Source organism: Equus asinus, chromosome 6, assembly GCF_041296235.1.
Source record: "Equus asinus isolate D_3611 breed Donkey chromosome 6, EquAss-T2T_v2, whole genome shotgun sequence".
Classification (NCBI taxonomy): Eukaryota; Metazoa; Chordata; class Mammalia; order Perissodactyla; family Equidae; genus Equus; species Equus asinus.
This window is the reverse complement of record NC_091795.1, coordinates 39738753-39766510: the sequence shown is the minus strand read 5'-3', so window position 1 is coordinate 39766510 and position 27758 is coordinate 39738753. Positions and strand designations below refer to the sequence as shown.

At 45.5% G+C, this 27758-nt stretch overlaps 2 protein-coding genes and 1 long non-coding RNA gene across 9 annotated transcripts in view; 2 read left to right on the top strand and 1 right to left on the bottom strand.

Annotated features, from left to right (window-relative positions):
• MTHFD2 (methylenetetrahydrofolate dehydrogenase (NADP+ dependent) 2, methenyltetrahydrofolate cyclohydrolase) overlaps window positions 1-27758 on the top strand; it is an 86855-nt gene that overhangs the window by 4143 nt on the left and 54954 nt on the right. Inside the window, exons 2-9 of one of the 7 annotated variants that reach the window (XM_070511938.1) lie at window positions 706-837; window positions 3317-3484; window positions 3779-3882; window positions 14734-14860; window positions 22764-22895; window positions 24124-24271; window positions 25375-25542; window positions 25837-25940. In XM_070511938.1, coding sequence (XP_070368039.1) covers window positions 25927-25940 — 14 coding nt within the window. In that variant the 5' untranslated portion in view covers window positions 706-837; window positions 3317-3484; window positions 3779-3882; ... (3 more) ...; window positions 25375-25542; window positions 25837-25926. Of the gene's footprint in view, window positions 1-705; window positions 838-3316; window positions 3485-3778; window positions 3883-12299; window positions 12339-14733; window positions 14861-17915; window positions 18171-22763; window positions 22896-24123; window positions 24272-25374; window positions 25543-25836; window positions 25941-27758 lie in introns of those variants that run through there. The other 6 variants (XM_070511937.1, XM_070511934.1, XM_070511940.1 and 3 more) reach the window with 6 other exon arrangements.
• On the bottom strand, window positions 6340-18071 carry LOC139045468 (uncharacterized protein C2orf78-like). The gene is made up of 4 exons (XM_070511475.1): window positions 17830-18071; window positions 13110-13258; window positions 9251-10012; window positions 6340-8382 (listed from the first exon to the last, which is right to left on the bottom strand). The coding sequence occupies exons 1-4, from the start codon at window positions 18069-18071 to the stop codon at window positions 6482-6484; spliced, it is 3054 nt and encodes a 1017-aa protein (XP_070367576.1). The 3' UTR covers window positions 6340-6481.
• On the top strand, window positions 18972-20802 carry LOC139045500 (uncharacterized). Its single transcript, XR_011503924.1, has 3 exons — window positions 18972-19109; window positions 19232-19326; window positions 20669-20802. It is a non-coding gene; the product is annotated as an uncharacterized lncRNA (long non-coding RNA).

The window sequence follows — 27758 nt, the reverse complement described above, 5'->3', positions numbered from 1 at the left end:
GAAGCTAAAACTGCTCTACAAATGAGTCTATTAGTTTTTTACTTTTAATTTTTTTTATGAGGAACAGTGGCCCTGAGCTAACGTCTCTGCCAGTCTTCCTCTGTTTTGTGTGGGATGCTGCCACAGTGCGGCTTGATGAGCGGTGCTGGGTCCACACCCTGGATCCCAAACTGCAAACCCCGGGCCACCGAAGTAGAGCTGGTGAACTTAAGCACTACGCCACCAGGCCGACCACCTCTGTCAGTTTTTTAAAAGATGTGTTGCTGGCCCTTGAGTAACCACAGATCAGTGGAACAGAGTACATAAATAAGATAAATACATAAAAGAATATTTAGCAATAAGAGCCATCCTTCATTTATTTAGATATTCTAGGAGTATTTATAAGTGCCTACTCATAGGCACTCCGCTTGGAGCTGGAGGTACAGTGGTGGACAACACTGATGTGGTCCCTGCCTTCTGGGAGTTTACAGTCTGGTTAGGTACCCCCGTGACACAAATACAGAAGTAAATCTCTAGAAGTGAGCTTATTTTCTTCCCTCTAATCTCTGGGGGAAAAGATTGTAATCTAGCTTGTAACTTCCAGAAGGGTGGAAACTTTCCTCTGAATCACAGTGTATGTTAGCATCATAGGGCTTGAATGAATGACAGTATAAGAAAGGATTTGAAGCAGACATTTGCTGTTTCTTATTTCATTCTCTCTGACAGAGTTTGGAAAAGAATCTTGTTCTAGAAGAATGTTTTTACCCCTTGGCTGTTTCCAGCAAAATCTGAGAGCAGAGTGAAGAACTTGGACTGATTATTGATGTAACACACACTCCCCACTAATACAAACCAGAGGTAAATGGAACCCTTAATTGAAAGGAACCGTCTTCATTCTTATGGTATAATAAGCATAGTAATTCAGTAGTTGTAATCCTGGCCTTCTCTCATGGGTAGTATTTCAAAAAGGGAACCAAGTGCTTTCCTTAATTACACTTTTCTAATTGCTACCTGAAAAAGAGAGTAAAGATGTGAATTGAAGTATAATATTTGGCAGTAACCTCTGTATGTGCTTAAGAAATTGTATGAACTTCCATGTTCTATGTATATTTATAAAGTATATATTATAAAAAATACATACATATATTTTTGCTGAGGAAAGATTTCTCCCTGAGATAACATACGTTGCCGCGCTTCCTCTTCTTTTGCTTGAGGAAGATGAGCCCTGAGCTAACATCTGTGCCAGTCTTCGTCTGTTTTGTATGTGGGTCAGTGCTACAGCGTGGCTGACGAGTGGTGTGGGTCCGTGCCTTAGATCTGAATTCGTGAACTGAGGCCACCGAAGCAGAGCCCACTAAGCTTAACCACTACGCCACGGGGACGGCCCCCCTGTTCTGTATTTTCAAAGTAAAGTGAACTTCTAGTAAGAACAGTAGTAGCCTAAAGAAAAGAATGGAGTATCCATGGTATCTTCAGTACTTATTTTGGGCAGTTGTCAGAGCACGTGTAAGTATCCTGATAGAAGACAGTTCTCTAAGTTTTATGCTTTCGTTTCCTAATATCTTTGGATATAATAGAGAAACACATATGTTCTGTTGGCCTGTGTGGCATTATCAGTGGGAAAGAATTATCCTTCTTCTAGGCAGTTCCACAGCCTTGGGAAACAATAACACCTAATGTCTGTTAACATTTGTACAGGCCTACCTCACAGATATCACAGGTTCTGTTCCAGGTCACTGAATAAAGTGAATATCGCAATAAAGCGAGTCAGACTAATGATTTGGTTTCCCAGTGCATGTAGAAGTTATGTGTACACGATACCATAGTCTGTTAAGTTTGCAATAGTATTATATCTAAAGGGACATCATACATAGCTTAAGTAAATAATACCTTATTGCTTAAAAATATGAACCATCATCTGAGCCTTCAGCAAGTTGTAATCGTGTTGCTGATGGGGGTCTTGTAAGAAATGCGGCGTCTGTGAAGCACGGTAGAGCGAAGCACAGTACAGTGAGGTAGGCCTGTACAGCAGCTGCCATTTAAAAAGTGCGTGCACACACGTTAAGGCAGTGAATCCGCACAGCAGGCCTTTGCTGATGAAGTGGGAGTGGTACTAACGTCCCCTCCTGAGTGCTTCCTCTGCACTGAGCCCGGAGCATAGACGGTGACAGTGACTCACTTCACAGAAGGTGAAACTGAGGCCCAGAAAAGGAAGAATTGAAACTTGAACTCAGGTATTCCTTGTTTTTTTTTTTTTTTTTTACTGTAGTAAAATGTACGTAAGCAATATTTATCATTTTAACCATTCATAAGTGTACAATTCAGTGGCATTAAGTGCACTCATGATGTTGTGCAGCTGTCACCACTGCCTGTAAGCAAACGGTTTTCATCATCCTCAACAAAAGCTCTGTCACCATGAAAAAATAACAGCCCCATTTCCCCTCCCCCAGCCCCTGGTGACCTCTATTCTACTTCACGTCTCCGTGAATTTGCCTATTCTAGGTGCCTCATGTTAGCGGAATCCGACATATTTTTCCTTCGGTATCTGGCTTATTTCACTGAAAATAATGTTTTCTAGGTTCATCCATGTTGCAGCATGTAACAAAATGTTATTCCTTCTTAGGGCTGAATAGCATTCCATTGTGTGTACATACCACATTTTGTGTATCCATTCGTCTGTTGATGGACACTTGGGTTGTTTCTACCTTTTGGCCCTTATGCGTCATGCTGCTGTGAGCATTGTGTACAAACATTGGTTCAAATCCCTGCTTTGAATTCTTTTGGATGTATAGGTGGGAGTAGAGATGTTGGATCGTGTGGAAGTTCTACGTTTAACCTTTGAGAAAGCGCCAAAAAGTCTTCTACAGTGTCGTCCTGTTTTAACAATTAACACAAATTTTAAGCATTTACAGGAGCAGACATAATGGTGTGGTGTTCGTGGACCAGCCATGAACTCCTTCAGCTTGAATATTTATCAGCTGATGGCTGTCGTGTCTCCTCTCTACCCCTCCCTGTTTCGCCCTATTCCATAGTTTTTTAAGCAGATCCCCAATATCATATACTTTCACCTGTTCATCTTTGATATATACATTTAAAATGTCAGACTTTTGTTCCTTAATATCCTGGTTTATTATTAAATATCCAGTCAGCGCTCAAATTCGCAGTTGTCTCCTAAATGTCATAGAAATTGTTTTGAAGAGTTTGAGTTAGGTCTAAGTTAGGGCCACACTTGGCGTTTGATTGTTAGGTCTCGGATGTCTGATTTAATCTATGGGTTCTCCTTCCATGTCTCTCTCCACTTTCTTTCTCTTTGTTTCTTTTTTTCTCAATAACTTAGCTTTTTGAAGAAACCAGGTAGTTTGTCCTATCTGAAGATGACATTACAAATAATACAAGAGTGAATGAACACAATGGATAATGTCTTCAGAGAAATAAGAGAAGGAGGAAATTTTAAAAATTCTATAAGAAGAGAAAATGAATTCTAGAGAAATGCCAAATATTCGAGGTAAGCAAAAAAGTCAGGCCAACTCTGAAAATAGTAATTCCAACACATGTAAGAATTTGGTGTAGCATAAAAATGATATTTCAAATCAGTGGACACATTAGTGAGTAAACTGTGATACTTCCACGTTGGAGTGTAAATCATCTCTCTGGAAGGATCCGCAGCGTGGCAAAAGTAAATGTGTCTAAGGGAGGAGGGAAATGGGTGGCCGGGGAACTTGGGGAGAATGGTGAATTTCCATTGAATCCCCTTTTGTACCTTTCTCACGTTCTCTCCTGTGAATCTATTACCTCTGAGGTCTGCCTGCCTGAGTTGAAACCCCAGCTGCCCCAGTTGCTGCCTCTTCACCTTGGGCCAGTTCTTGACACTCTCCAAGCCTGTCTCCTTATGGGCGAAATGGGGTGAGTGACTTCGTGGTGCTTCGTGACACAATATAAGCTCTCATTAAATGTAAATGACCAGCAGAAACAACACAAATGTCCATGAACTGAGGAAAGCATAAACAAGTGTGGTGGCTCCGTTATGCAGTCATACAAAGGAATGAAAGACTGACACACACTACAACGTGGATGGACGTTGAAAAACATTCTGCTAAGTGAAAGAAGCCAGACACAAAGGTCACGTATTGTGGTATATTTCAGATGTGTGAAATGTCCAGAAAAGGCAAGTCCGTAAAGATAGAAAGCAGATGAGTGGTTGCCGGGTCTGGAGAGAGGAGGGAGTGAGGAGCAGCCTCTAATGGTTAAGAGGGTTTCTTTTAGGGGTGATGAAAATGTGATGGGTTTGATAATGCTGGTGGTTGCCTGAGCTTGTGAATGTACTAAATGCCACTGAATTTAGAGTTTCAAAAGGTTGAGTTTTCTGGTATGTGAATTATATCTCAATAAAAATAATTTTAGAAATGTAAATTACCAATTTTCCCACGGTAATTATTTACTGTTCACATCACTCCCCTCCAACCACTGCATTCCCTTGTATGCCTCCTGTCCCCCACGCTTCCCCTGCTCAGCCCCTCCAGGTGCCCCACAAGACTTCCCAGGGGGTGACTCTGGACCCTTGGGCACACAAGTCCTGTGCGGGTGGAGCCGCGACCCAGTGCACAGGCACACCCACCACTCTCCTGCAGTGTGACAGACGCTTCCGGCAGATTTTTCTCATGTGGTTTGGAGGACAGTGATGTTTAGAAAAGGTGGCGACAGGCCAGGTGGATTCAGGAGGACCTGGCAGGTCTCTCAAGTCAATACTTATGAACAGACGCTTTTCTGAGGCAAATATACAAGTGGCCAGCAGGCTCATGAAAAGGTATGAAACATGACTAATTTTTAGGAAAGGGCATTCAAAACCAAAATGAGCTACCACCTCCCGCCCGTCAGAATGGCTATTATTAGAAAAACAAGAAATAGCAAGTGTTGGAAGGGTGTGGAGCAAAGGGAACCCTCATATAGTGCAGGTCAGAATGTAAATTGGTACAGCCACTATGGAACAGAGAATGCAGATTCCTGAAAAAATTAAAAATAAGACTACCATATGACCCAGCTATTCCACTTGTGGGTGTTTATCGAAAGGACGTGGAAACACTAATTGGCAAAGATAGATGCGCCCATATGTTCGTTGCATCATTATTCACAATAGCCAAGACTTGGAAACAACCTCCTAAGGGCCCACTGAGAGGTGAATGGATAAAGAAGATGTGGTATATATACAATGGAATCCTACTCAGTTATCAAAAGCATGAAATCTTGCCATTTGCAGCAACATGAGTGAACCCTGAGGGTGTTACGCTAAGTGAAATGGGTCAGATGGAGAAAGACATATACCTAATACTTCTCTCATATGTGGAAGATAAACAAACACATAGATACCAGAGGGGAAAGCGGGGGAGGAGGTGGAAAGGGGTAAGGGGCAGATGTGTAGGACGATGTATGGCAATTGGACCTTGGGTGGGAAAACGACATAGTCTGTACAGAGGGGAAATAGAATGAAGTACATCTAAAAAAAAGTTTAGGCCCCGCTCCAGAAGTTTGGTCTCATCCACCAGTAACGTCTGGATGCTGTGCTCTGAAAGCCAGCTTGGTCGCCAACAGACATTAGCAAATACTGAGCACTGCTGGCATGCAGGTCTCAAGTTGAGGCCTTGCTCCTCCGCAGGCAGTGTGACTGCAGCCCACTGCGGAACGTCAGTAGTAAAGCGGCTTAGTGACCCTGCCCTTGCGTGTGGTTGCAAAGGTTAACTGAAGTAGTGGGCTCGTGGGCCTGGTGCACAGAAGTTGAGGAAATTTCTCTGCCTGCCCTGTCCTGCTGCAGCAGCTCCCATGGGGAGGCTCCTGTTATCAGCTGCCCCCAAGGTAACTCAGCCCTGGCCATTCATCCCGTAGATTCCCCTTTGATTTATACTGACCGTCCCCAGCCGTAGTCATTCATGGATGAAGTGACCCAAGCCTTTTGGAAGGTGTCCTGAATCTCTTGTTTTCCAAAACACCGATGTGGTGGTCGTGAGCCATAAGACCAGCCTCCCTGAGAGACTTTTTACATTTCTCCTGGTCAACCTAGACTCATCGGCTGCCGTCTTCAACTCTATTCCAATTTTACTCTTTTAACGCTCCCCTCAGGCCCTGCTTCTGACTTCTGTCATTCACGACTCCTGCTTCTTTTTATAAACCCCTCAAATCTCTCCCCTTTTGGCCTCCCCAGCCCTGCACCCAATTATGGCCTCTTTCGTCAGTTCGTCTCCCTTTTCCCTCATTCTCCTGTCCAACTTCACTTTTTTTTTCTCCTGAAGAATTGGCTTCCCTCCCACCCCCATCACAGAAAAAACACAGTTAACAGCATTTCCAAACAGAGAAGGCTTCTTTATTACTCATCTATTCATTCTAGTACTTTATTTACTGTCTTACTAAGTTTTTAAATATATCAAAATAAATAAGAGAAATCTATCTATCTATCTATCTATCTCTAGAAAAACAACTGGTCCCCAAAGGGGCACCAAGAGCCCTAGCAGCCTTATATCGCGTAGCCATAGTATCGAGAAATTTCCATTTCTTTTTCCCTCTCAATGAAAAACTGCACTTTCCCCCAAGAGGTGTACTTGGCAGCCTTCTCACGCTCCTGTTGAGCCTGCCTCTTCATGGCCTCCCGCTCTGGCCTCTGTTCCTGTGTGATGGGCTCTGACATCACTGGCCCTGGAATGTCGGGTTTCCTCCATGGAATTGGTTGCTTGCTAAAATCCTCCAGTAGATACTGGGCGGGAGGCTTGGGCGGGGCCTGGAGCATGGGCACAGCAGTGGGAACGGGCTCCTGCTGGAGAGAAGTGCAAGATGCTGTTCTGTAAGGTGCAGGCCTTGAAGCAGGACACTGAGGGCCGCTAGGCCGGGTGGGGTTGGTCCAACCTGGTCGAGCGGGGTTGGTGGAAATTGGCCGAGCTGGTCTGGCAGGACCTGTCAAAGATGCAGGAGCTGGGTGGGTGGAATTGACTGCAGTTGGTTGAGCTGAGTTGGTGGAAGCAGGCCGGGCAGGGTCTGCCACAGCAGGCCGATGTGAGGCCAGAGCCTGTGGCCTCCGAGGAACAGGTCGAGCTGGAGGCTTGTCCACGGACAGAAAAGGCAAAGGTACCAACCTGACCTTCCCAGGAGGTGGCAGCTCGTCCCGGGATGGAGGTGGACACTCCTTTTCAGCACTGCTCTCTGCTTTCTGGGCTTTGACTTGAGTTTCCTCAGGACACTGACCCTCCAGTGGTTTATCCAGCCACGGTTTGATAGCTGGGCAGGGCTGGGGGTGTTTGGGGTTGCTGGAGGTTCCCAGGGCCCGGGAGGAAGAGGGCCCGGTGTTCTTCTCACTCTTCCTCCCCAGAGCATGAAACACCTGCACCGACTCCAGCATGTGCTGGCCGAGGCTGGTTCGAGGCCGCTTAAAGGTTTCTTGGCTCAGCTCGGGTTGATTCTTCCTCCGCTTCATCTTGGGCATCTTTGGCTTCTCTTCCACCCTGACTTCAGTCCCTGACTGCCGACTCTCTCCGGCTTTCTTGGGGTTGTTTCCTCTGGTCCTCTTGGTCCTTTCCTGCCCATGGGTCTTAGTTGTACTGATCCTGCTGGGTGCAGCTTTCTGAGGTTTGCTGTTGGAGTGCTCGGCCTCGTTCTCAGGAGCCCTGTCACTGGCTGCAGCATTGCAAATAAGCCCTTCTCGCCCTGACAGGCACTCCGGGTCCTTTGGCTGGATTTTGGCCTTGGGAGCACCATCGAGAGGCTCAGAGGCCTGATGTTTGTTCTTCCTGGTGTTATCGGAGGCAGCCTTTCTGCCGCTCGACTTTTCCTGCAGCTGGATGGACTCGATGGCTCCTGTCTCTTTGGCTTGGATCAGCTCGGGGCCTTGGGGTTGATCAAGGTCTTTCAAGGGGTCGAATAGTTGGGGAAGGTGACCATCCTCCATCAGTGTAGCGATGTCTGCAAAGCCACCGCTAGCCTCGGTCCCGTTTTCCAGTGTCCCTTGGCCCTCAAGACTCAGGCTACTCTTTCCCAGATCAGCGTTTTCGGAAGCAGGGTGGTCCTCTGGCCCGAGGGGATCGATGCAGGCCAGGAGCTGGAGAATATCAGGAATTTCTAAAGGCTGTAGTAGAGGCTCTTGGTTTTGTATTGGGATCTGGTCGGGATCCAGGGGCTTTGCAAGTTTGGTGTTAAACTCATCCCAGTTCTTTGGATTTGGAGACAGTGCCAGGAGGTCACTGTTAGAAGTCTTGTCTGGAGCTGTCAGTGACATGTCCCCAAGCTCAGCTGGTGGGTCACTCTGCAGCATCTGGGTATTTCTGCTACTGCAGGATTTGGGGAATTCTGGAGCTTGCTGTAGGTAAATTTTCTGGCTTGGCGGTTGCAGCCCCAGGGAAGTCTCCATCCCCAGGGACGTTTCCACCACTACAAAGGAAGCAAGGATGAAGTGAGTCCTTGGTGGGTGAGATGTTCCCCCCTAGACACCAGTGCAGCAACCACGTCCCTTCCCCCGATGGGCAAGGCATTTCTCCTGGCTCTTAAGGATCATGGACAGCTCCCTGTGCTAGGAGGTAAGAGGCGAGTGTTCTGGTTCTTACTGGTGATCATTGGATGTCATTGTCCCTTGGCTTTCTTTCTATTTCATAGGGTTGTCATAGGAGCAGTAAAAAGTAAAAGAGAGTTTTATACTATGAGACATTTCACAAGTCCTAACATTCTCCTATAGAGTCTTTTTGATGCTGTCCATTTTCCCGAGAGAATGAGAACACGTCACACTGTGGACGAGGAGAGGGAGCGGAGCTCTTTCCGATGGAATATATGAGCAAGGACAGATTCCTAGCCTGCTGAATTTTGACAGCGTCTCGGGACAGAGGGTCTTATTCCTGGTATGAGTGAACAAAGCGAGGGAAAGTTTGCGTGTCTCTATCATAGTGATAGTTCTGACAGGCCTTCCCAGGAGACTAACCCGTAAATCGGCAGAGGGAGTCCATTTGTATGTGGTGGAGTAGGGCACTTAGCAGCTGGGGTGGTGAGAGGTATGGGGTCCCTTGGTGTGCTCTTGGGGTTCTCAGCCATGTAGCATGGATGAGCATTACAATGTCCCCCCTGCCCCCCTGTATGAGGTGTTCTTATGTCGAGTCTCAAATGGGCAGCACTGAGCGAGGGTAGTGTTCACTCATGTCTCAGGACTTCAGTTCTACCTGTCTGTGGCCTCACCGCTTCCCGGCTGCAGATTTGACCCTGATTTTGGATGCAGACCTCCTTTCTCTGCCTTCTTGCTGTTTGTACTCACCTTGAAATCTGGTTTGTGGGATGGCTGGAGCAGACGCAGCGTAGTAGACCCCAGAGGTGGAGGCTGGTGGAAGGACATGTGTGGGCTGAATCTCCTTTAGTACCAACACCATTTCTGGTTGAGGAGCAGAGGCCCCAGCTCCTGTGTAGGACACAGAGCCGTAGGACTGCAGGCAGGGGCCAAGTTCTCCAGACAGCAGAGGCCCCAGTGTGCCGTGACCATAGTAGTACACCTGGCTTCCTTCCTGGTAGGGAAGTGACAGGCTGTGTCCCTGATTTGGAACCTGAGATGGTGTTCCCTGAACAAGGCTGGTGGAAAGTGATGGATACAGTGGGACCGGGTTATTGGCACCTGAAGTTCTGTCGTACTGTGCTGCCATAGACATGGAAGAAACCGCTGTGTCGTGGCCAGTGACAGTCAGAGTGCAGTCTCCGAGTGAAGAGGACTCCTGTGCAGTGCTTCCTGGGACACCCCACTCAAAGAGACCCGGATAGGAAGCAGCTGAGTTGGAGCTCTGGCTCTGGCCAGTCACTCCAGACAGCGTGGTTGTGCTAGAATGTTGGTAAAGGTAGGCGCTGCCCATGAGTGGCTGGGAAGAGGTGCCCGAGGCTGATGGCAGTAGCCATCCTGAACTGACGGCTGGAGCAGAGACTCTGGAGAAATTGCAGACACTTCCTGCTAGGGAAGCTGCATCGCTCACCACAGGAAGAGAGAGCTGCAGGGAGTTGGGAGTTCCAAGTAAGGATGGATTCTGGAAATTTTCTGTAGGGAACAAGAGGGTGAAGAAAAACTCAGTGAGACTGATCAACTCTGACAATGTCTGAGGAGCAGCATCATCTCAAGGTTGCTGCATGAGGAAGCCTCTCATCCCAGTGCTCACTGAGATAGCGAACACCCACGCCTTTATGGTGGTTGTAAGGGCGGGAGGAGTTTGTTCCTTTCTGTGTAACTGCCTGTGCTCCCAGCTGCGGCAGAGATGTGCAGAAGCCCCATGTGGTGTGGGTCACACCTTGTTCTCTAGGCTGGAAGCCCCCTTCTCCCTGCCCATCCTTCCCTTGAGCCTCCCCTAGTCCTGACTCGTCTACTCTTTGCTAGCATTGAAGCACTTGAAACCAGAACGTCCTCAGAGATGCTCTGTTCTGACATTCTCCTGGTACGAGTGAGGAAACTGAGGCTCAGAGAGGTCAGCAGGAGTGGTCCGATTCTCCCATTATGGCAGCATCATCACCAGGTCACAGAGCCTAAGTCTCCTGACTTCTTGCCAGGACTCTGCTCTGACTGTTCCACTACCAGAACCCGGGAGAAGGAGACCTCCTAATAAGGCGTTTTCTTGGTCCCTTAGAAAACAGTGCAGCTGTTAGCACTGTCTTCTTCAGGGTCTGTTTGCTCGTGCAGTTCACGTGCTGTTCCCTAGAGTTCACCCAGTAGTCAGTCCGGGTGGTAGGTGTAAAGGGTCACTCTTACCCTCTTCAAGCCTGGTTTCTGATCCTACCTCCACAGGATTGCCTGAGGGTGTGCATCCCAAGAAGTGCTTTTTGAAAGAAAACAGTAATTTAATCTCCCTGAGCTTCAGGTTACTCATCTGTAGTTACAATAACAACAGCAACAACAATAATAGTAATTCATACATGAATTCATATAGGACATATCTGTTATCTGGAGGAAGACATGATAAGTTCTGTGAAAAATCATGGAAAACATTTATCAAGGAAGTAAAAAGAACCATATAGATATTCATAAAAACTGCGGTATGCAGCAAGCAACAAAGCAGAATCAGTTTACTGATAAATGTAGTTCTGTATCATATACGCTTTGTCATGAAAGTGAATATTGCCGGCTCCATTGTAGTGAATACTATTTACCAAAACCAGCCCGAGAAGAAGGTGATTTTGAATGAATTCCTAGCCAGTACGTGCAGACAGAGTCGATCAGTAAAAGTGGCCTAAAAGGCATCAAAATGCTATCAATGTGAATGTATAGCTGGCCACAATATAAGCAGACAGATATTTCAGTGAAAACTGGTACAAAGCAGAGAGCAACATCCTAAGTGTAAAGGAATTCCGTTGTTGTGCTCGTTCTTATTTCTCTGACCATGAGCCGCAAGGAACAGCTAGTTAAGCCTACTAGAAATCCATACTTCAATTAGTATAACCACATAGATGCAGAAGAGAGTACTTAAAAGGTATCAGGAAGGTTTTTCTATTTATCCTAAAACCTCAATTATTATCACCTTCAAGATCCAGGAAGGGGTCATCCCCAAAGACTAAAAACACCGTCATCGCTAGAATCCAACTTTTAAAAATTTAAATGTAGGAAAACCGGAAGGATGCCACAAAATTGTCTGAGATAAATGTGGAGTCAGAGATGGGGCACTTGAGTTTTGCTTTTTCTTCTCGGGCAGCTTAGATCTAGAAAGAGATGGTGGCCGTTTCTCAGTGCGCGCTCTGTGTCGGGAAGAAAATGTTTATAAAGATGAAAAGCAGCCTTGACTTGGAACCTACGTATCACACACAGGAATTAATCCTTCTGATTCAAGTTAGAGGATATTATTTGTTAGAAACTTATGTTTTATTTTTAATGGGCAAAACATCTACATAGTTAAAAAATGAGAATGAAGGGGCTGGCCCCGTGGCCGAGTGGTCAAGTTCGCGCGCTCCGCTGCAGGCGGCCCAGTGTTTCGTTGGTTGGAATCCTGGGCGCGGACATCACACTGCTCATGAAACCACGCTCAGGCAGCATCCCACATGCCACAACTAGAAGGACCCACAATGAAGAATATACAACTATGTACTGGGGGGCTTTGGGGAGAAAAAGGAAAAAAATAAAATCTTAAAAAAAAAAAATGAGAATGAAATAAAACACTAGAAATTCTGTTGCCTCCAGCCGTCTGGATAAGCACTTTATCAATTTCTGGATTATAGGAAGTGTCATTTCTAAAAGATCTCTGAAATGTTTATATTCAAACTCTCAGGTGCCGTCCGTGTTCAGAGAGGCAAGAGAAAAAAGCAAACAAGCGAGTCTGAGTCTGAGAAGCTGCTTTGCCTGGCGATGCCCTGTTCTGCCTCACTGGCCTTCCTCGGCTATGAATGTGAGCGTTTGCTGAAGTCACCTGTGCTTCGCCCTGCTCTGAGCACATTTCACTCTGTGCTCTTCCTGCTGCAATTGAAAATCTTTGGTTCCTTCAGCATTTCATGCCAAACCACCTCTTTTTCCTGGAGAGCTCCTCCTCGCTCTCCTCCTCATTCTTCTATTTTATCCTCCCTCTTGGTTCCTGTTGGCCTGTGCTGATGAAAACAATCCTCAACTTCCTGACCTTTGAAGACTAGTCCCCCTATAGCCCAGTACTCTCCATTGTCTCTTCCTACTTTTTTTTTTTTCACCTCATTTAGGTAGATAACTCCAAACATGGGCATATTGCCTTTTGAACAGCACTAAATTTAAAATACTACAGTTGAAATTTCAGTGGAGGGAGACCATTACAGATGAAACCTTTGGGGATATACTGCTAACTTCCTGCATCACCTAGATTTCTCTCTGTTTCTGTGGAAACACCCTCAAGAAGTCTCTGATTTCATTTCTACCTGGGTGCCCTTTAAGATTCAATATTAGAAAAGAAAAGGAGCAGAAGGAACCACAGTTGTAATATCCTGATGTGAGAGATGAGAGAAAACAGAGTTTGTGAGAGAGTCAACGACTTGTCCAAAGTCCTATAGCTCATAATGTCAAAGTCAAAACTTAAATTAGGTCCCCAGGTTTACTTGAATACTTTCCTCCCATTATTCTCTGCTACATTAGAATCTACTACCAAATTTAGGGGCAAAAATACATAACGGAACACTTAAAAAGTTAGTTTCCTTGCCTGACATGGCGAGACAAGAAGAGGAAGCATCAACCGCAGATCCAAGAGATGAGGAGACGATACCAGAGGAAGTCTGAGTGGCTGCCGTCAAAGAGCGGTGTGTCCAGTATGAAGGTCGCTGGTCACACTGGTCACTTGCGATGATCCAAATTTATTTACACACAACTCCATGGAAACCCCAAGATTCTAGCAGGTGGCCGTAGGTCTAGGGGGAGAATGATGTCACAGAGCAGGCAGTTCAAAGGTACGAGACAGCCAATAGGGCGGCCAGATTCCCCACAAGAAGATGGGATTGGGTGGAGGGAGTCGGGGGAGAGCTACAGCAGCACCTGCATGGCTGAGCTCTGGGGAGGTGACATCCTAGGAGCCACATGTGCTAGTCTCTCTTCCCCAGGCTCTTATGTCAGGGAATCCTCTCAACGTTCCTTATAGATGTTCATTAATGTAATTAACTCATAGTTCTTTGTATTCTATGAATTATACTTTATAATATACATTGTACATTAGTAATTACATGTACAGTTAGTTAATATCCTTAGAGAGGAAGGAAAAGGACATCTAGGTTGACCTATTACCGTTGTTCTGAAATCCTACCAGGTGATCTAACTGTGAACTTACTGCAGGTTTTAAGGAGCAAAGGAAAGGATTGGCAGCTCCTTCTGTAACTTGGTGAAAGAGTAGGGTGAGGTTTGTTGAGTGCCCCTTGTGGGGAATGATGTGGTTAAACGGTCTTCTCTTTGACTTTCTTCTCCTTGAATCCTACCTTCCTTGGACTGGGCTGGGCCGGGTTGGACTTGCATCTCTCTGCTGCTCCCCTTTTCTTTTGTCTGCATTATAGGCCTTGTTTCTGGGACCAGCCTCGCCCTTGCATCTCCCCCTCCTGGATGTTACTTCCTTTCAATCCCAGCAGCAGAGGTCTTCTTTCCAGTGCCTGATGCTTCTGAAAATGGCGCCTGCCCATTAGAAGCAGATGCCAGAGAGCTGGGGACACAGCTGAGGGCAGAGCTCTTGTCTTCCAGCCTTGGGTTGCAATTCTTTTGCCCATAATTTGCTACCTCTGGCTCCTTGGGCCACACAGGCCTCCTGCCATCCCACGCTTTTATACATGAGAGGCATTCGGGGTCCTCCCCTTTCCTTCTCCTCTGAGTGTATCCAGTGTGGCAGTTGCTGTAGCCTCCTCCCTCTTGGAAACAGCCGCTGTAGAACATTGGGCCTCTAGGGTTCTCTGTCGGCCATGGTTGTGTGCAAGGCCGAGCAACATGCAGAGGAGAATAGTGAGAGAAAGAGGAGGACATTCGTGGAGAATAGGGAAGAGGCAAGGTGAAAGGGACAGGAAAACAGCTGTCTGTGGATGTTTTGGCCTTGAGAAACAGGTGGACACATTTTGCCCTCATTTTGTATTAAGAGAACAGAAAATTCAGTATATAGCTTTTCAATTTGCTGGGTAGACCTGCAATAGCCGCAGTTTCTGTCCACTAAAGAGAATAATCTTAAATCACTTTCTCTCACTTTGTTTTATGTGATATTACATGATTTATGTTATTCATTGGTAATTGTGTAGAATATGGGTTGTTTTCAAATGCTCTGGGTCTTTCTCCATGTTTCTCCTGGTTGTGTTTTTAAGGATCCAACGTGGGAAGACAGATCACATGCTGTTCTCCTGCTGATTGTTCATTGGGAAGCCTCACGAGCTAACTTGACCTGAAGGGTTCTGTGGAGAAACTTGCGAGGGGTCTGTGAGAAGCATTGTGGTGAGTTGCACGCTGCCCTCACGCCTAAGGAGCAGATGTCTGCAGTGCACCCGGCTGGCCTGGGAGCCTCTGCTTTTGTGCCCCTGCTTAGTGCTCTTCTCTCTAACCACTCTGGTAACTGGGAGACAGTGGGCGAGGGCTGAGTTGCTGCTGATTTGTATGTGGAGTCAGCTGATTTGGGGAGGAAATCTGTGGATCTAGTCATTTTCCTTGGCGGTAAGCTTTGCGGATGCCTGGGTGGACCTATGTGGAGACTTTCATAGTTCAAATGAGTAGGAGGTGTGTGATCCAAGATGCCAGGATCCCACAAGTAGATACCTGCTAGATGGGACCTCCAAAGACACACATTTCATTTATAGGAATATTTTTCCTGTTATGAAATGTCAATGTTTTGAGTGATGGCGGGGGGTGCTTACCCGAGGAGAAATTGTGAAGGGTATTGCAGTGTAGAGCTATGGCTGGGGCTCGTGAAATCTTTGAAGGGTTTTGCCCCTCAGCTTCATACCCCGGATAGCCTACTTCCATGATATGAGGATGTAACGTGAGGCTAACAACATATCCACAAGTGAGACTGGTCTCTCTCTTCTCTATGTCATGTGGAAATGAAGGGAATCCGGAGCTAACGCAGGTTAGGGTGGGTAGTATAAGTTTGTGGGAGCTGTGGTAAGACAAATTCTCATAGCAGTAAAATGTTTACACATGAAAATATTCACTTTCCGCTTCCAGTCTGTTCAGGCAAACCCTTACTTGGGCCTTTCCTGCTTCCCAGTCTCTATAACCGCTTTCTTTCCATCATTCCAGGCATTTAACCTTAGCTTGCAGCCTCAGCATCATGTTACCTCTAAAAGAATCTTAAATGAAACTTGAGGAACGTCAGAAGGTTGAGTCCAATGTTCTGGAACTTACCACCAAGCCCTGCACTCACAGGAAGCGTTTTTTTTATAGTTAGGGTACTGTCTCGTCCCATAGACCCGTTTCCTGCATTTTGTTGCCACGGGGATAACTGAGACTTGTCTTGGTGTAACACACCCTGTCCGTCTAGCCCTGAGGCTCTTCCTTACTCTCCCCGTTGTCCCTTTTTGATTCAATTAAGGACTGGCATCCCTCAAACTCCTCCATGTTCCCCGGGGCCCTGCCGGGTACTGGCAGATTTTGTTAGTGTCAACTACTTATCTGTTCGGTGCTCCAAATATGCCTTGCTCCTATATTTTCCATTCCAGTGTCCTGCATACCCATGGAGGCGTTCTTTTACTTCATGTTGGATTCGTACCTCCAAAGACCTACACTTTACTGCTTCCCATACTTTCTGGAAACCTTGTTGTGCTTAGGTCTAGATTTTCTTGCGTCATCTGAGCGTAGTCCCACCCCAGCTTGTGTCATTTAGCAAATGGGAAGTGCAAGACCAATATAGCCTTTCTAGGTTCTGATCAATTCATGTTACATTTTGTGTGGTCATGTCTATAGCTTTCTGTACCCTGTGTACTTTTAGGCCACTGCTCACCAATGGTGTATTTTTTTCCATAAACTCCAAAGGAATATGTATATTAAGATTAGCACCTGAGCTAACAACTGTTGCCAATCTCCTTTTTTTTTTTTTTTCCTGCTTTTCCTCCCCGAATCCCGCCAGTACATAGTTGTATATTTTAGTTGTGGGTCCTTCTAGTTGTGGCACGTGGGATGCTGCTTCAACGTGGCCTGATGAGCAGTGCCACGTCCGCGCCCAGCATCCAAACCAGCAAAACCCTGGGCCGCCAAGCGGAGTTCGCAAACTTAGCCACTCGGCCAGGGGCTGGCCCCAGGAATATTTTTTGATGTAACTTCAAAGTTGAAGGTGCCAAGTTGTAAGTTTGCAAACTCTGCTGTGCTAACTGATGTCGTTCTTTTTGCAAATAGCAACTTACTAATGTTCACCTACTAGGAAATATGTAGAATATTCCTGAGTTGTAGATGCTTGTGGATTTCAACTTGGTTAGACTGTGACTATCCCAGAAATGTTAGAGCTAGTGATCGTTTTACCCATTCATTTATTCCTTTATTCCAGAACTCTCACCTCTCTGACCTGTTGTTTACCTAGCTCTCCAATGGTTGTGAAGATTATTAACAGTGTTTGTAAGATATTTTCAGAAACTAGAAAATAGGCAGTAAAAAGCATTCACTATTACAATTATCTACAGGTTAATCTGAAATTTATTGCCCCTTCTGCCTTCAGACCTACTGTAGGACGTGCTGTCCTTTGCCGTTCCACTTGTAGCCAAATTCAGAGTTTTCCTAACAGGGACAGCTCCCTGTGCCTGATGCTGTGTGGAAATCTTAGTCTTCAGCTCCACTCTTATCCCTCTCAGTTATTTATCGGTATTTTTGAAAATATACATAGCATCACCCTGTAACATGATACCTGGCACAGGGTAGGAATCCAATGAAAGTTTCACTCTAAGTGGGAGAGTAGGTTGTTACAGTGTTTTTGGAGGGGAATTAGAGAGTACTTTAAAAATTTTAAGTTTGCATATCCTTTCCAGCAATTCTACTTCTAGGAATTTAAAAGTAGCTGTACTCACGCGTGAGGATGTTCACACTGCAGTCTCTGTGTAGCAGAGGATAGAAGTACTGAAAACAACTAAAAGTCCATCAATATTGGACTCATAAATTTTGGTAATTGTACTGAATGGAATAGTATGCAAGCATTAAAAGGAGTAGAATGGATGTATGAATAAATGGACTGGAAAGTTGAGGGTCAGAGGTCGATTGTGGAACATGTGGAGTACGCTGCTTTTACATGAAATAGAGGATATGCATATAGGTACAAAGAAATCTTTATATAAAATATGCGAGTGAACGTAAGCACTTGGAAAACATCTGGAGAAGCACACAAGGAACTGGGGGAGTTGACTTCAGTTTTCATTGCATGGCCTGCAGTGTTTGAAATCTCAAGGCGGTGACAAGCGTGCGCTCATCTGCATGAGCTGTACTACCGGCCTCCGGCGAAGGAGGGCGCCGTAGCCGCCAGAGTGCTGTTCCCTGATCGGGCTTCTCTGGCAGCCGGCCTGGTGACGTCATCAGGCCAGGCGGTGTCGCATGCGCTGTGGTAGGGATTTGGGCGCTGCCTGGTTTGCCACGCAGGTTCTTGCGGTTGGGGGTCTTGTTCTGACACCGAGGGCGCCGGACTGGGGAGTCTGTCAGTCTCGGCGGCAGGGGGGCATCTTGGGGCCCACATGAGCCAATGGCTTCATGCCCGCCGCGGCCAGGTCCACGGACCCCTCTTTTGCGGACCTTCTTCAGCCAAGAGGAAGGGCAGAAACCACGTTCCCGAAAGGTAAGACGCTTTGGCCCCTGGGCGTAGCCCTGCCGCCTCTCGGCTCCTGGGTCTGGGTCTCGTCCACTGGGGTCTCTGCCTGTCACTGTTGAGGCCGCGTGCTTGGCCCCTCCGCCCCTTTCTCGGAGGCATTGACCGTCTGGCTGCTCCGCGTACAGTGGCTGAAACGGACGGTATGAGATGTTCTGATTTCTCCCCGTGCTTTTAAAAGCGAGGCTCTGGCCATTGCTCGGGTCAAGTGCAGAGGGACTGCTTTCTAGGATGGTCTGTCAGTGCTGGGGACGGTACTTAAATATCGAAACTGAGTCCCGCTCAGTTCCTCAAACTGTGTTGTTTGGGCACGGAAAATGTGAGTGATGAGAACCAGGTTTGAGTGAAGAAGGCCTCCGCAACCGCTGAACTGTCTGCGGAAAATGTTGGATTGTGTCGTTGCCGGGAATCACGAAGGGCAGCAGTAGCTGCCTACCGGGTCTCATCTGAGAGCTCTTCCTCTGCACGTTCAAACGATTAATTGTGAGACTTTGCTCTTGTGTGCAGTGAGCTCGTTTTTATTCCTTGAGACCTTCCTTTCGTCCAGCTCATACCTCATGAAGTCCCTTTCATTTGACCTCCTGAATATCTTGGAACCTGTCCCCCGACTTCCCTCAGCATCCTCATACGGAATGTGCCTGTTCTTTTGCATGTAGGTCCTGACTAGTGTGCGTGTATCCACTGTCGTTTCCTTCCAATGCATTCTTCACGCAGGAAATCTTTTTAATATGCAAGTTGGAACATTGCTCAGAAACATCACTCAAAAACGTTGTTTTCAGAGTGAAAACGAACTCTTGACCCTGGCCTTGAAGAGTCTGCCTGGTCTAGAATCCTCTCTGCTTCTTCGGCCGGGTCTTGTGCCCCTTTTGCCCTCACTGTCTGTGCTTCAGATTCACTGGGTTGACCTCGGTGAGTTCTCCCTCATCCTGCAGAGGTCAGCTGAAAGATTACTTTTCACTGTAACTCCTAGCACTAAGTGAAGTTCACAGCCCCTTTCCCATCTGATTTTCTTTTAAAATATGAATTTGAAGGTCCGCACGTAATGAATTTGATGACTTCAGTTGTATGAGAACTAAAAATAAACCGTGAAGTGAAAGAACTGAATCTAAACGATTTCCGTCAGCATGTGAGTATCGATGAACCTTAGCATTCAGGACTGGGCTGGCTTATCAGGGCTAGAGAAGGGCTGGCCGTCTGTGGTCTTAGGCCTTGTTTGTGGAGACCTTTGCTCTGTTTGGTTGCCTTGCATCTTTTCAAGATGGGGAACAGGAAGAAGGGGAGAACAGGTGGTTACTAGGTGGGGCTGAAGAAGGGGAGCAGCAAGATGCCAAGCAGAGAGCAGAGGGGACCTGCTGAGTGGGCTGTGAATTCCGTTTTCAAGGAGCCCCGTTGTGCGCAGGGAGACAGTCTAATGTCACATTTGGCTCACAGAAAGTGTATTAATAGGTGGAAAGACTGTCTCCCAGTTGGACAGCGGATAGCTAGGACTTGTGTCCTTGTTCTCAAAGTTCCTATCAAAAAGATAAGAAAAGTTAATTCAGTATTCTTTCAGAAATCTGAATTCACCGTGCAGAAGTCTGATTCCCACCCTATCTGACTCCATTTCCCCTTTTTATAGTAATATTTTGTAATATCCCCTTTACTCTCCTGAAGTGAAATTCATATATATACACAACGTGCTTCCACACTTAAGTTTAAGGGAAAAAATCAGTGTAATGCTCTAACTATAAAATAAAGGAGAAATAAAATAAAGTAATTTAGAATAGAGTAATATGTGTTTACATTTCCATATGTCAATGTTTGGGCATGGCTTCACTAAAAATAAAGGAATTGTCAGTTGCTTGCACCATGAATGCCAAAGCTGCCCATGCTCACTGATCTGGGTGGGTATGTTGCCTTAGTGGCAGGAGTTTCAATGATTGTGAGCTGCGCTAAGTAGATTTCCAAAGAAAACAAGGTACAGTCTTCACTAGGATGATAAGATGGTTTCTATGCTGGACATTCAATGTCCGTGAAAACTGCAAAGAAACCCTTTGTGTTTATGTGTGAAATGAAGTTAGGTTCTAAGGCTTAGATACTTGTGAACAGTTTTTCACCTCTATGGATGTTGAATAAGACTTTGAAAAGTCATCCAGGTGTGAGACCCACTTGTGGGAGTGTTCTGAATTTGGCAAGATGTGTTATACCCATGCCCGTCAGCCACTAAATGCCAGTAAAACCCCTCCCATCCCATCCTCACAACCACAAAAATGCCCCGGATCAGCAAGGTCAGGATTTCAGCATGGAAACTCTGAAAAACTGTGTTTTTCTTTGAAGGAAGAAAGGAATAGGTGGGGAAGGCATTTGACTGACATGAAAAAGGTGAGAAAGAGATTCCACGTCTCATCACCCTGCCCGGCACAGCGTGGATTAGTGTCAGGGAGAGCCCACTTTGACTACTGGGGATTTATTTAATTTGTGTCTCGTAGGTCAGGAGTGGGTTTTCACCTACTCTGTCAATTCTTCTGCATCTCTGGACTTAAACATTAGTGAGTTCTTAAAGATAAGCAAATAGTTCTGATTCACATCTGGCAACACCAAACATGGTCCTGGACACATCATAACTACTTTCCAGTCTTTGTTGAATGAGTGAACTGACGGCCCACCCCCACCCGCATTGGCGGTGCCTGTGAATTTCCTCCTATATTCCTCCTCCTCTCCGCGATTGTCCTCACTCCTCGGTCCCTGCTCCACGGTCTCTGCAAGGGGATCCTGAGGTTCCCCCGGGTCCCTGCTCAGCCCCTTTTCTGCAAGGACATCAGCAGGGAGAAGCAGGAAGACTCTTCAGTCTCCTTTCCTCCGCACAGCCAACATCTTTCCTGTGTGACGTGGTTATAGGAAGCCTCTTCTAGTTCTGTGTGCACAAGGTGTTCTCTTCAGTGTTGGGACTGTTTACGGCGCCATCAAGGGGATTGCGAAGCTGCAGGGCCACTCCCAGTGCAGTCCCTGTTCACGCAGTAGAGGTAGGGAGATGAATGACCCCTGCGTGGCAGTGGAATGGGACAAGGTGTCCTGGGTGTTTGAGGGAAGTCACCCAAGGCAAAGCTGCCTCAGTACTTGGCAGTCGAGTGTCAGGCACAGTGGACTGTCAAGTGGCAAATGATGTGTCACAGAAATGCCACAGCAGAAATGCCTAGGAATGGAAAGGAGGGGGAAATGACAACAGACAGGGTTAATCAAGGAAGGCTTCCTAAGCGGTTTGTGACTAAATGAGTTACCTCAGGTTGGCTGTTGTTCAGATAGCTGGAGATGGTAATGATCCTCCAGCTCCAAGTCTGGAAGAAACTGACAGGAGAGATTGTACGCTTTGTTGTAATTAATACAGTCTTCAAACCTTTCACAATGTTCGGTGGAAGACTCAGCATCGTAGATCTGTCAGATCTGCCCAAGTTAATTTATAAATTTAACATCATCTCATATCATCTGATTCTAAAGCTCGTATAGCAAAAGAAACTTACATCACCAGGAAAATTCCGAAAAGGAAGAAGGTAGACAAGGGTTGCCTAGCCCTACCAAATGTTAAGCCATACTAGAAGTGTTGCTGGAGCACAGGGGATTTTTCGGGTGGTGAAGCTAATCTGTCTGATACTCTAGGGGTAAATACATGTCATTGTACATTGGCTAAAGCCCATAGATTATACAACACAGAGTGACCCGTGATGTGAGCTATGGACTTTGATAATGATGTGTCAGTGTTGCTTCATTGATTACAACAAATGGAGCACACTGGTATGGAATGGTGATGGTGGGAAAGGCTGTGTAGGGTGAAGGAGAGATGGTTAAAGTGAGAACTCTTTACTTTCTGCTCCGTTTTACTATGAAGCTAAAACTGCTCTACAAATGAGTCTATTAGTTTTTTACTTTTAATTTTTTTTATGAGGAACAGTGGCCCTGAGCTAACGTCTCTGCCAGTCTTCCTCTGTTTTGTGTGGGATGCTGCCACAGTGCGGCTTGATGAGCGGTGCTGGGTCCACACCCTGGATCCCAAACTGCAAACCCCGGGCCACCGAAGTAGAGCTGGTGAACTTAAGCACTACGCCACCAGGCCGACCACCTCTGTCAGTTTTTTAAAAGATGTGTTGCTGGCCCTTGAGTAACCACAGATCAGTGGAACAGAGTACATAAATAAGATAAATACATAAAAGAATATTTAGCAATAAGAGCCATCCTTCATTTATTTAGATATTCTAGGAGTATTTATAAGTGCCTACTCATAGGCACTCCGCTTGGAGCTGGAGGTACAGTGGTGGACAACACTGATGTGGTCCCTGCCTTCTGGGAGTTTACAGTCTGGTTAGGTACCCCCGTGACACAAATACAGAAGTAAATCTCTAGAAGTGAGCTTATTTTCTTCCCTCTAATCTCTGGGGGAAAAGATTGTAATCTAGCTTGTAACTTCCAGAAGGGTGGAAACTTTCCTCTGAATCACAGTGTATGTTAGCATCATAGGGCTTGAATGAATGACAGTATAAGAAAGGATTTGAAGCAGACATTTGCTGTTTCTTATTTCATTCTCTCTGACAGAGTTTGGAAAAGAATCTTGTTCTAGAAGAATGTTTTTACCCCTTGGCTGTTTCCAGCAAAATCTGAGAGCAGAGTGAAGAACTTGGACTGATTATTGATGTAACACACACTCCCCACTAATACAAACCAGAGGTAAATGGAACCCTTAATTGAAAGGAACCGTCTTCATTCTTATGGTATAATAAGCATAGTAATTCAGTAGTTGTAATCCTGGCCTTCTCTCATGGGTAGTATTTCAAAAAGGGAACCAAGTGCTTTCCTTAATTACACTTTTCTAATTGCTACCTGAAAAAGAGAGTAAAGATGTGAATTGAAGTATAATATTTGGCAGTAACCTCTGTATGTGCTTAAGAAATTGTATGAACTTCCATGTTCTATGTATATTTATAAAGTATATATTATAAAAAATACATACATATATTTTTGCTGAGGAAAGATTTCTCCCTGAGATAACATACGTTGCCGCGCTTCCTCTTCTTTTGCTTGAGGAAGATGAGCCCTGAGCTAACATCTGTGCCAGTCTTCGTCTGTTTTGTATGTGGGTCAGTGCTACAGCGTGGCTGACGAGTGGTGTGGGTCCGTGCCTTAGATCTGAATTCGTGAACTGAGGCCACCGAAGCAGAGCCCACTAAGCTTAACCACTACGCCACGGGGACGGCCCCCCTGTTCTGTATTTTCAAAGTAAAGTGAACTTCTAGTAAGAACAGTAGTAGCCTAAAGAAAAGAATGGAGTATCCATGGTATCTTCAGTACTTATTTTGGGCAGTTGTCAGAGCACGTGTAAGTATCCTGATAGAAGACAGTTCTCTAAGTTTTATGCTTTCGTTTCCTAATATCTTTGGATATAATAGAGAAACACATATGTTCTGTTGGCCTGTGTGGCATTATCAGTGGGAAAGAATTATCCTTCTTCTAGGCAGTTCCACAGCCTTGGGAAACAATAACACCTAATGTCTGTTAACATTTGTACAGGCCTACCTCACAGATATCACAGGTTCTGTTCCAGGTCACTGAATAAAGTGAATATCGCAATAAAGCGAGTCAGACTAATGATTTGGTTTCCCAGTGCATGTAGAAGTTATGTGTACACGATACCATAGTCTGTTAAGTTTGCAATAGTATTATATCTAAAGGGACATCATACATAGCTTAAGTAAATAATACCTTATTGCTTAAAAATATGAACCATCATCTGAGCCTTCAGCAAGTTGTAATCGTGTTGCTGATGGGGGTCTTGTAAGAAATGCGGCGTCTGTGAAGCACGGTAGAGCGAAGCACAGTACAGTGAGGTAGGCCTGTACAGCAGCTGCCATTTAAAAAGTGCGTGCACACACGTTAAGGCAGTGAATCCGCACAGCAGGCCTTTGCTGATGAAGTGGGAGTGGTACTAACGTCCCCTCCTGAGTGCTTCCTCTGCACTGAGCCCGGAGCATAGACGGTGACAGTGACTCACTTCACAGAAGGTGAAACTGAGGCCCAGAAAAGGAAGAATTGAAACTTGAACTCAGGTATTCCTTGTTTTTTTTTTTTTTTTTTACTGTAGTAAAATGTACGTAAGCAATATTTATCATTTTAACCATTCATAAGTGTACAATTCAGTGGCATTAAGTGCACTCATGATGTTGTGCAGCTGTCACCACTGCCTGTAAGCAAACGGTTTTCATCATCCTCAACAAAAGCTCTGTCACCATGAAAAAATAACAGCCCCATTTCCCCTCCCCCAGCCCCTGGTGACCTCTATTCTACTTCACGTCTCCGTGAATTTGCCTATTCTAGGTGCCTCATGTTAGCGGAATCCGACATATTTTTCCTTCGGTATCTGGCTTATTTCACTGAAAATAATGTTTTCTAGGTTCATCCATGTTGCAGCATGTAACAAAATGTTATTCCTTCTTAGGGCTGAATAGCATTCCATTGTGTGTACATACCACATTTTGTGTATCCATTCGTCTGTTGATGGACACTTGGGTTGTTTCTACCTTTTGGCCCTTATGCGTCATGCTGCTGTGAGCATTGTGTACAAACATTGGTTCAAATCCCTGCTTTGAATTCTTTTGGATGTATAGGTGGGAGTAGAGATGTTGGATCGTGTGGAAGTTCTACGTTTAACCTTTGAGAAAGCGCCAAAAAGTCTTCTACAGTGTCGTCCTGTTTTAACAATTAACACAAATTTTAAGCATTTACAGGAGCAGACATAATGGTGTGGTGTTCGTGGACCAGCCATGAACTCCTTCAGCTTGAATATTTATCAGCTGATGGCTGTCGTGTCTCCTCTCTACCCCTCCCTGTTTCGCCCTATTCCATAGTTTTTTAAGCAGATCCCCAATATCATATACTTTCACCTGTTCATCTTTGATATATACATTTAAAATGTCAGACTTTTGTTCCTTAATATCCTGGTTTATTATTAAATATCCAGTCAGCGCTCAAATTCGCAGTTGTCTCCTAAATGTCATAGAAATTGTTTTGAAGAGTTTGAGTTAGGTCTAAGTTAGGGCCACACTTGGCGTTTGATTGTTAGGTCTCGGATGTCTGATTTAATCTATGGGTTCTCCTTCCATGTCTCTCTCCACTTTCTTTCTCTTTGTTTCTTTTTTTCTCAATAACTTAGCTTTTTGAAGAAACCAGGTAGTTTGTCCTATCTGAAGATGACATTACAAATAATACAAGAGTGAATGAACACAATGGATAATGTCTTCAGAGAAATAAGAGAAGGAGGAAATTTTAAAAATTCTATAAGAAGAGAAAATGAATTCTAGAGAAATGCCAAATATTCGAGGTAAGCAAAAAAGTCAGGCCAACTCTGAAAATAGTAATTCCAACACATGTAAGAATTTGGTGTAGCATAAAAATGATATTTCAAATCAGTGGACACATTAGTGAGTAAACTGTGATACTTCCACGTTGGAGTGTAAATCATCTCTCTGGAAGGATCCGCAGCGTGGCAAAAGTAAATGTGTCTAAGGGAGGAGGGAAATGGGTGGCCGGGGAACTTGGGGAGAATGGTGAATTTCCATTGAATCCCCTTTTGTACCTTTCTCACGTTCTCTCCTGTGAATCTATTACCTCTGAGGTCTGCCTGCCTGAGTTGAAACCCCAGCTGCCCCAGTTGCTGCCTCTTCACCTTGGGCCAGTTCTTGACACTCTCCAAGCCTGTCTCCTTATGGGCGAAATGGGGTGAGTGACTTCGTGGTGCTTCGTGACACAATATAAGCTCTCATTAAATGTAAATGACCAGCAGAAACAACACAAATGTCCATGAACTGAGGAAAGCATAAACAAGTGTGGTGGCTCCGTTATGCAGTCATACAAAGGAATGAAAGACTGACACACACTACAACGTGGATGGACGTTGAAAAACATTCTGCTAAGTGAAAGAAGCCAGACACAAAGGTCACGTATTGTGGTATATTTCAGATGTGTGAAATGTCCAGAAAAGGCAAGTCCGTAAAGATAGAAAGCAGATGAGTGGTTGCCGGGTCTGGAGAGAGGAGGGAGTGAGGAGCAGCCTCTAATGGTTAAGAGGGTTTCTTTTAGGGGTGATGAAAATGTGATGGGTTTGATAATGCTGGTGGTTGCCTGAGCTTGTGAATGTACTAAATGCCACTGAATTTAGAGTTTCAAAAGGTTGAGTTTTCTGGTATGTGAATTATATCTCAATAAAAATAATTTTAGAAATGTAAATTACCAATTTTCCCACGGTAATTATTTACTGTTCACATCACTCCCCTCCAACCACTGCATTCCCTTGTATGCCTCCTGTCCCCCACGCTTCCCCTGCTCAGCCCCTCCAGGTGCCCCACAAGACTTCCCAGGGGGTGACTCTGGACCCTTGGGCACACAAGTCCTGTGCGGGTGGAGCCGCGACCCAGTGCACAGGCACACCCACCACTCTCCTGCAGTGTGACAGACGCTTCCGGCAGATTTTTCTCATGTGGTTTGGAGGACAGTGATGTTTAGAAAAGGTGGCGACAGGCCAGGTGGATTCAGGAGGACCTGGCAGGTCTCTCAAGTCAATACTTATGAACAGACGCTTTTCTGAGGCAAATATACAAGTGGCCAGCAGGCTCATGAAAAGGTATGAAACATGACTAATTTTTAGGAAAGGGCATTCAAAACCAAAATGAGCTACCACCTCCCGCCCGTCAGAATGGCTATTATTAGAAAAACAAGAAATAGCAAGTGTTGGAAGGGTGTGGAGCAAAGGGAACCCTCATATAGTGCTGGTCAGAATGTAAATTGGTACAGCCACTATGGAACAGAGAATGCAGATTCCTGAAAAAATTAAAAATAAGACTACCATATGACCCAGCTATTCCACTTGTAGGTGTTTATCGAAAGGACGTGGAAACACTAATTGGCAAAGATAGATGCGCCCATATGTTCGTTGCATCATTATTCACAATAGCCAAGACTTGGAAACAACCTCCTAAGGGCCCACTGAGAGATGAATGGATAAAGAAGATGTGGTATATATACAATGGAATCCTACTCAGTTATCAAAAGCATGAAATCTTGCCATTTGCAGCAACATGAGTGAACCCTGAGGGTGTTACGCTAAGTGAAATGGGTCAGATGGAGAAAGACATATACCTAATACTTCTCTCATATGTGGAAGATAAACAAACACATAGATACCAGAGGGGAAAGCGGGGGAGGAGGTGGAAAGGGGTAAGGGGCAGATGTGTAGGACGATGTATGGCAATTGGACCTTGGGTGGGAAAACGACATAGTCTGTACAGAGGGGAAATAGAATGAAGTACATCTAAAAAAAAGTTTAGGCCCCGCTCCAGAAGTTTGGTCTCATCCACCAGTAACGTCTGGATGCTGTGCTCTGAAAGCCAGCTTGGTCGCCAACAGACATTAGCAAATACTGAGCACTGCTGGCATGCAGGTCTCAAGTTGAGGCCTTGCTCCTCCGCAGGCAGTGTGACTGCAGCCCACTGCGGAACGTCAGTAGTAAAGCGGCTTAGTGACCCTGCCCTTGCGTGTGGT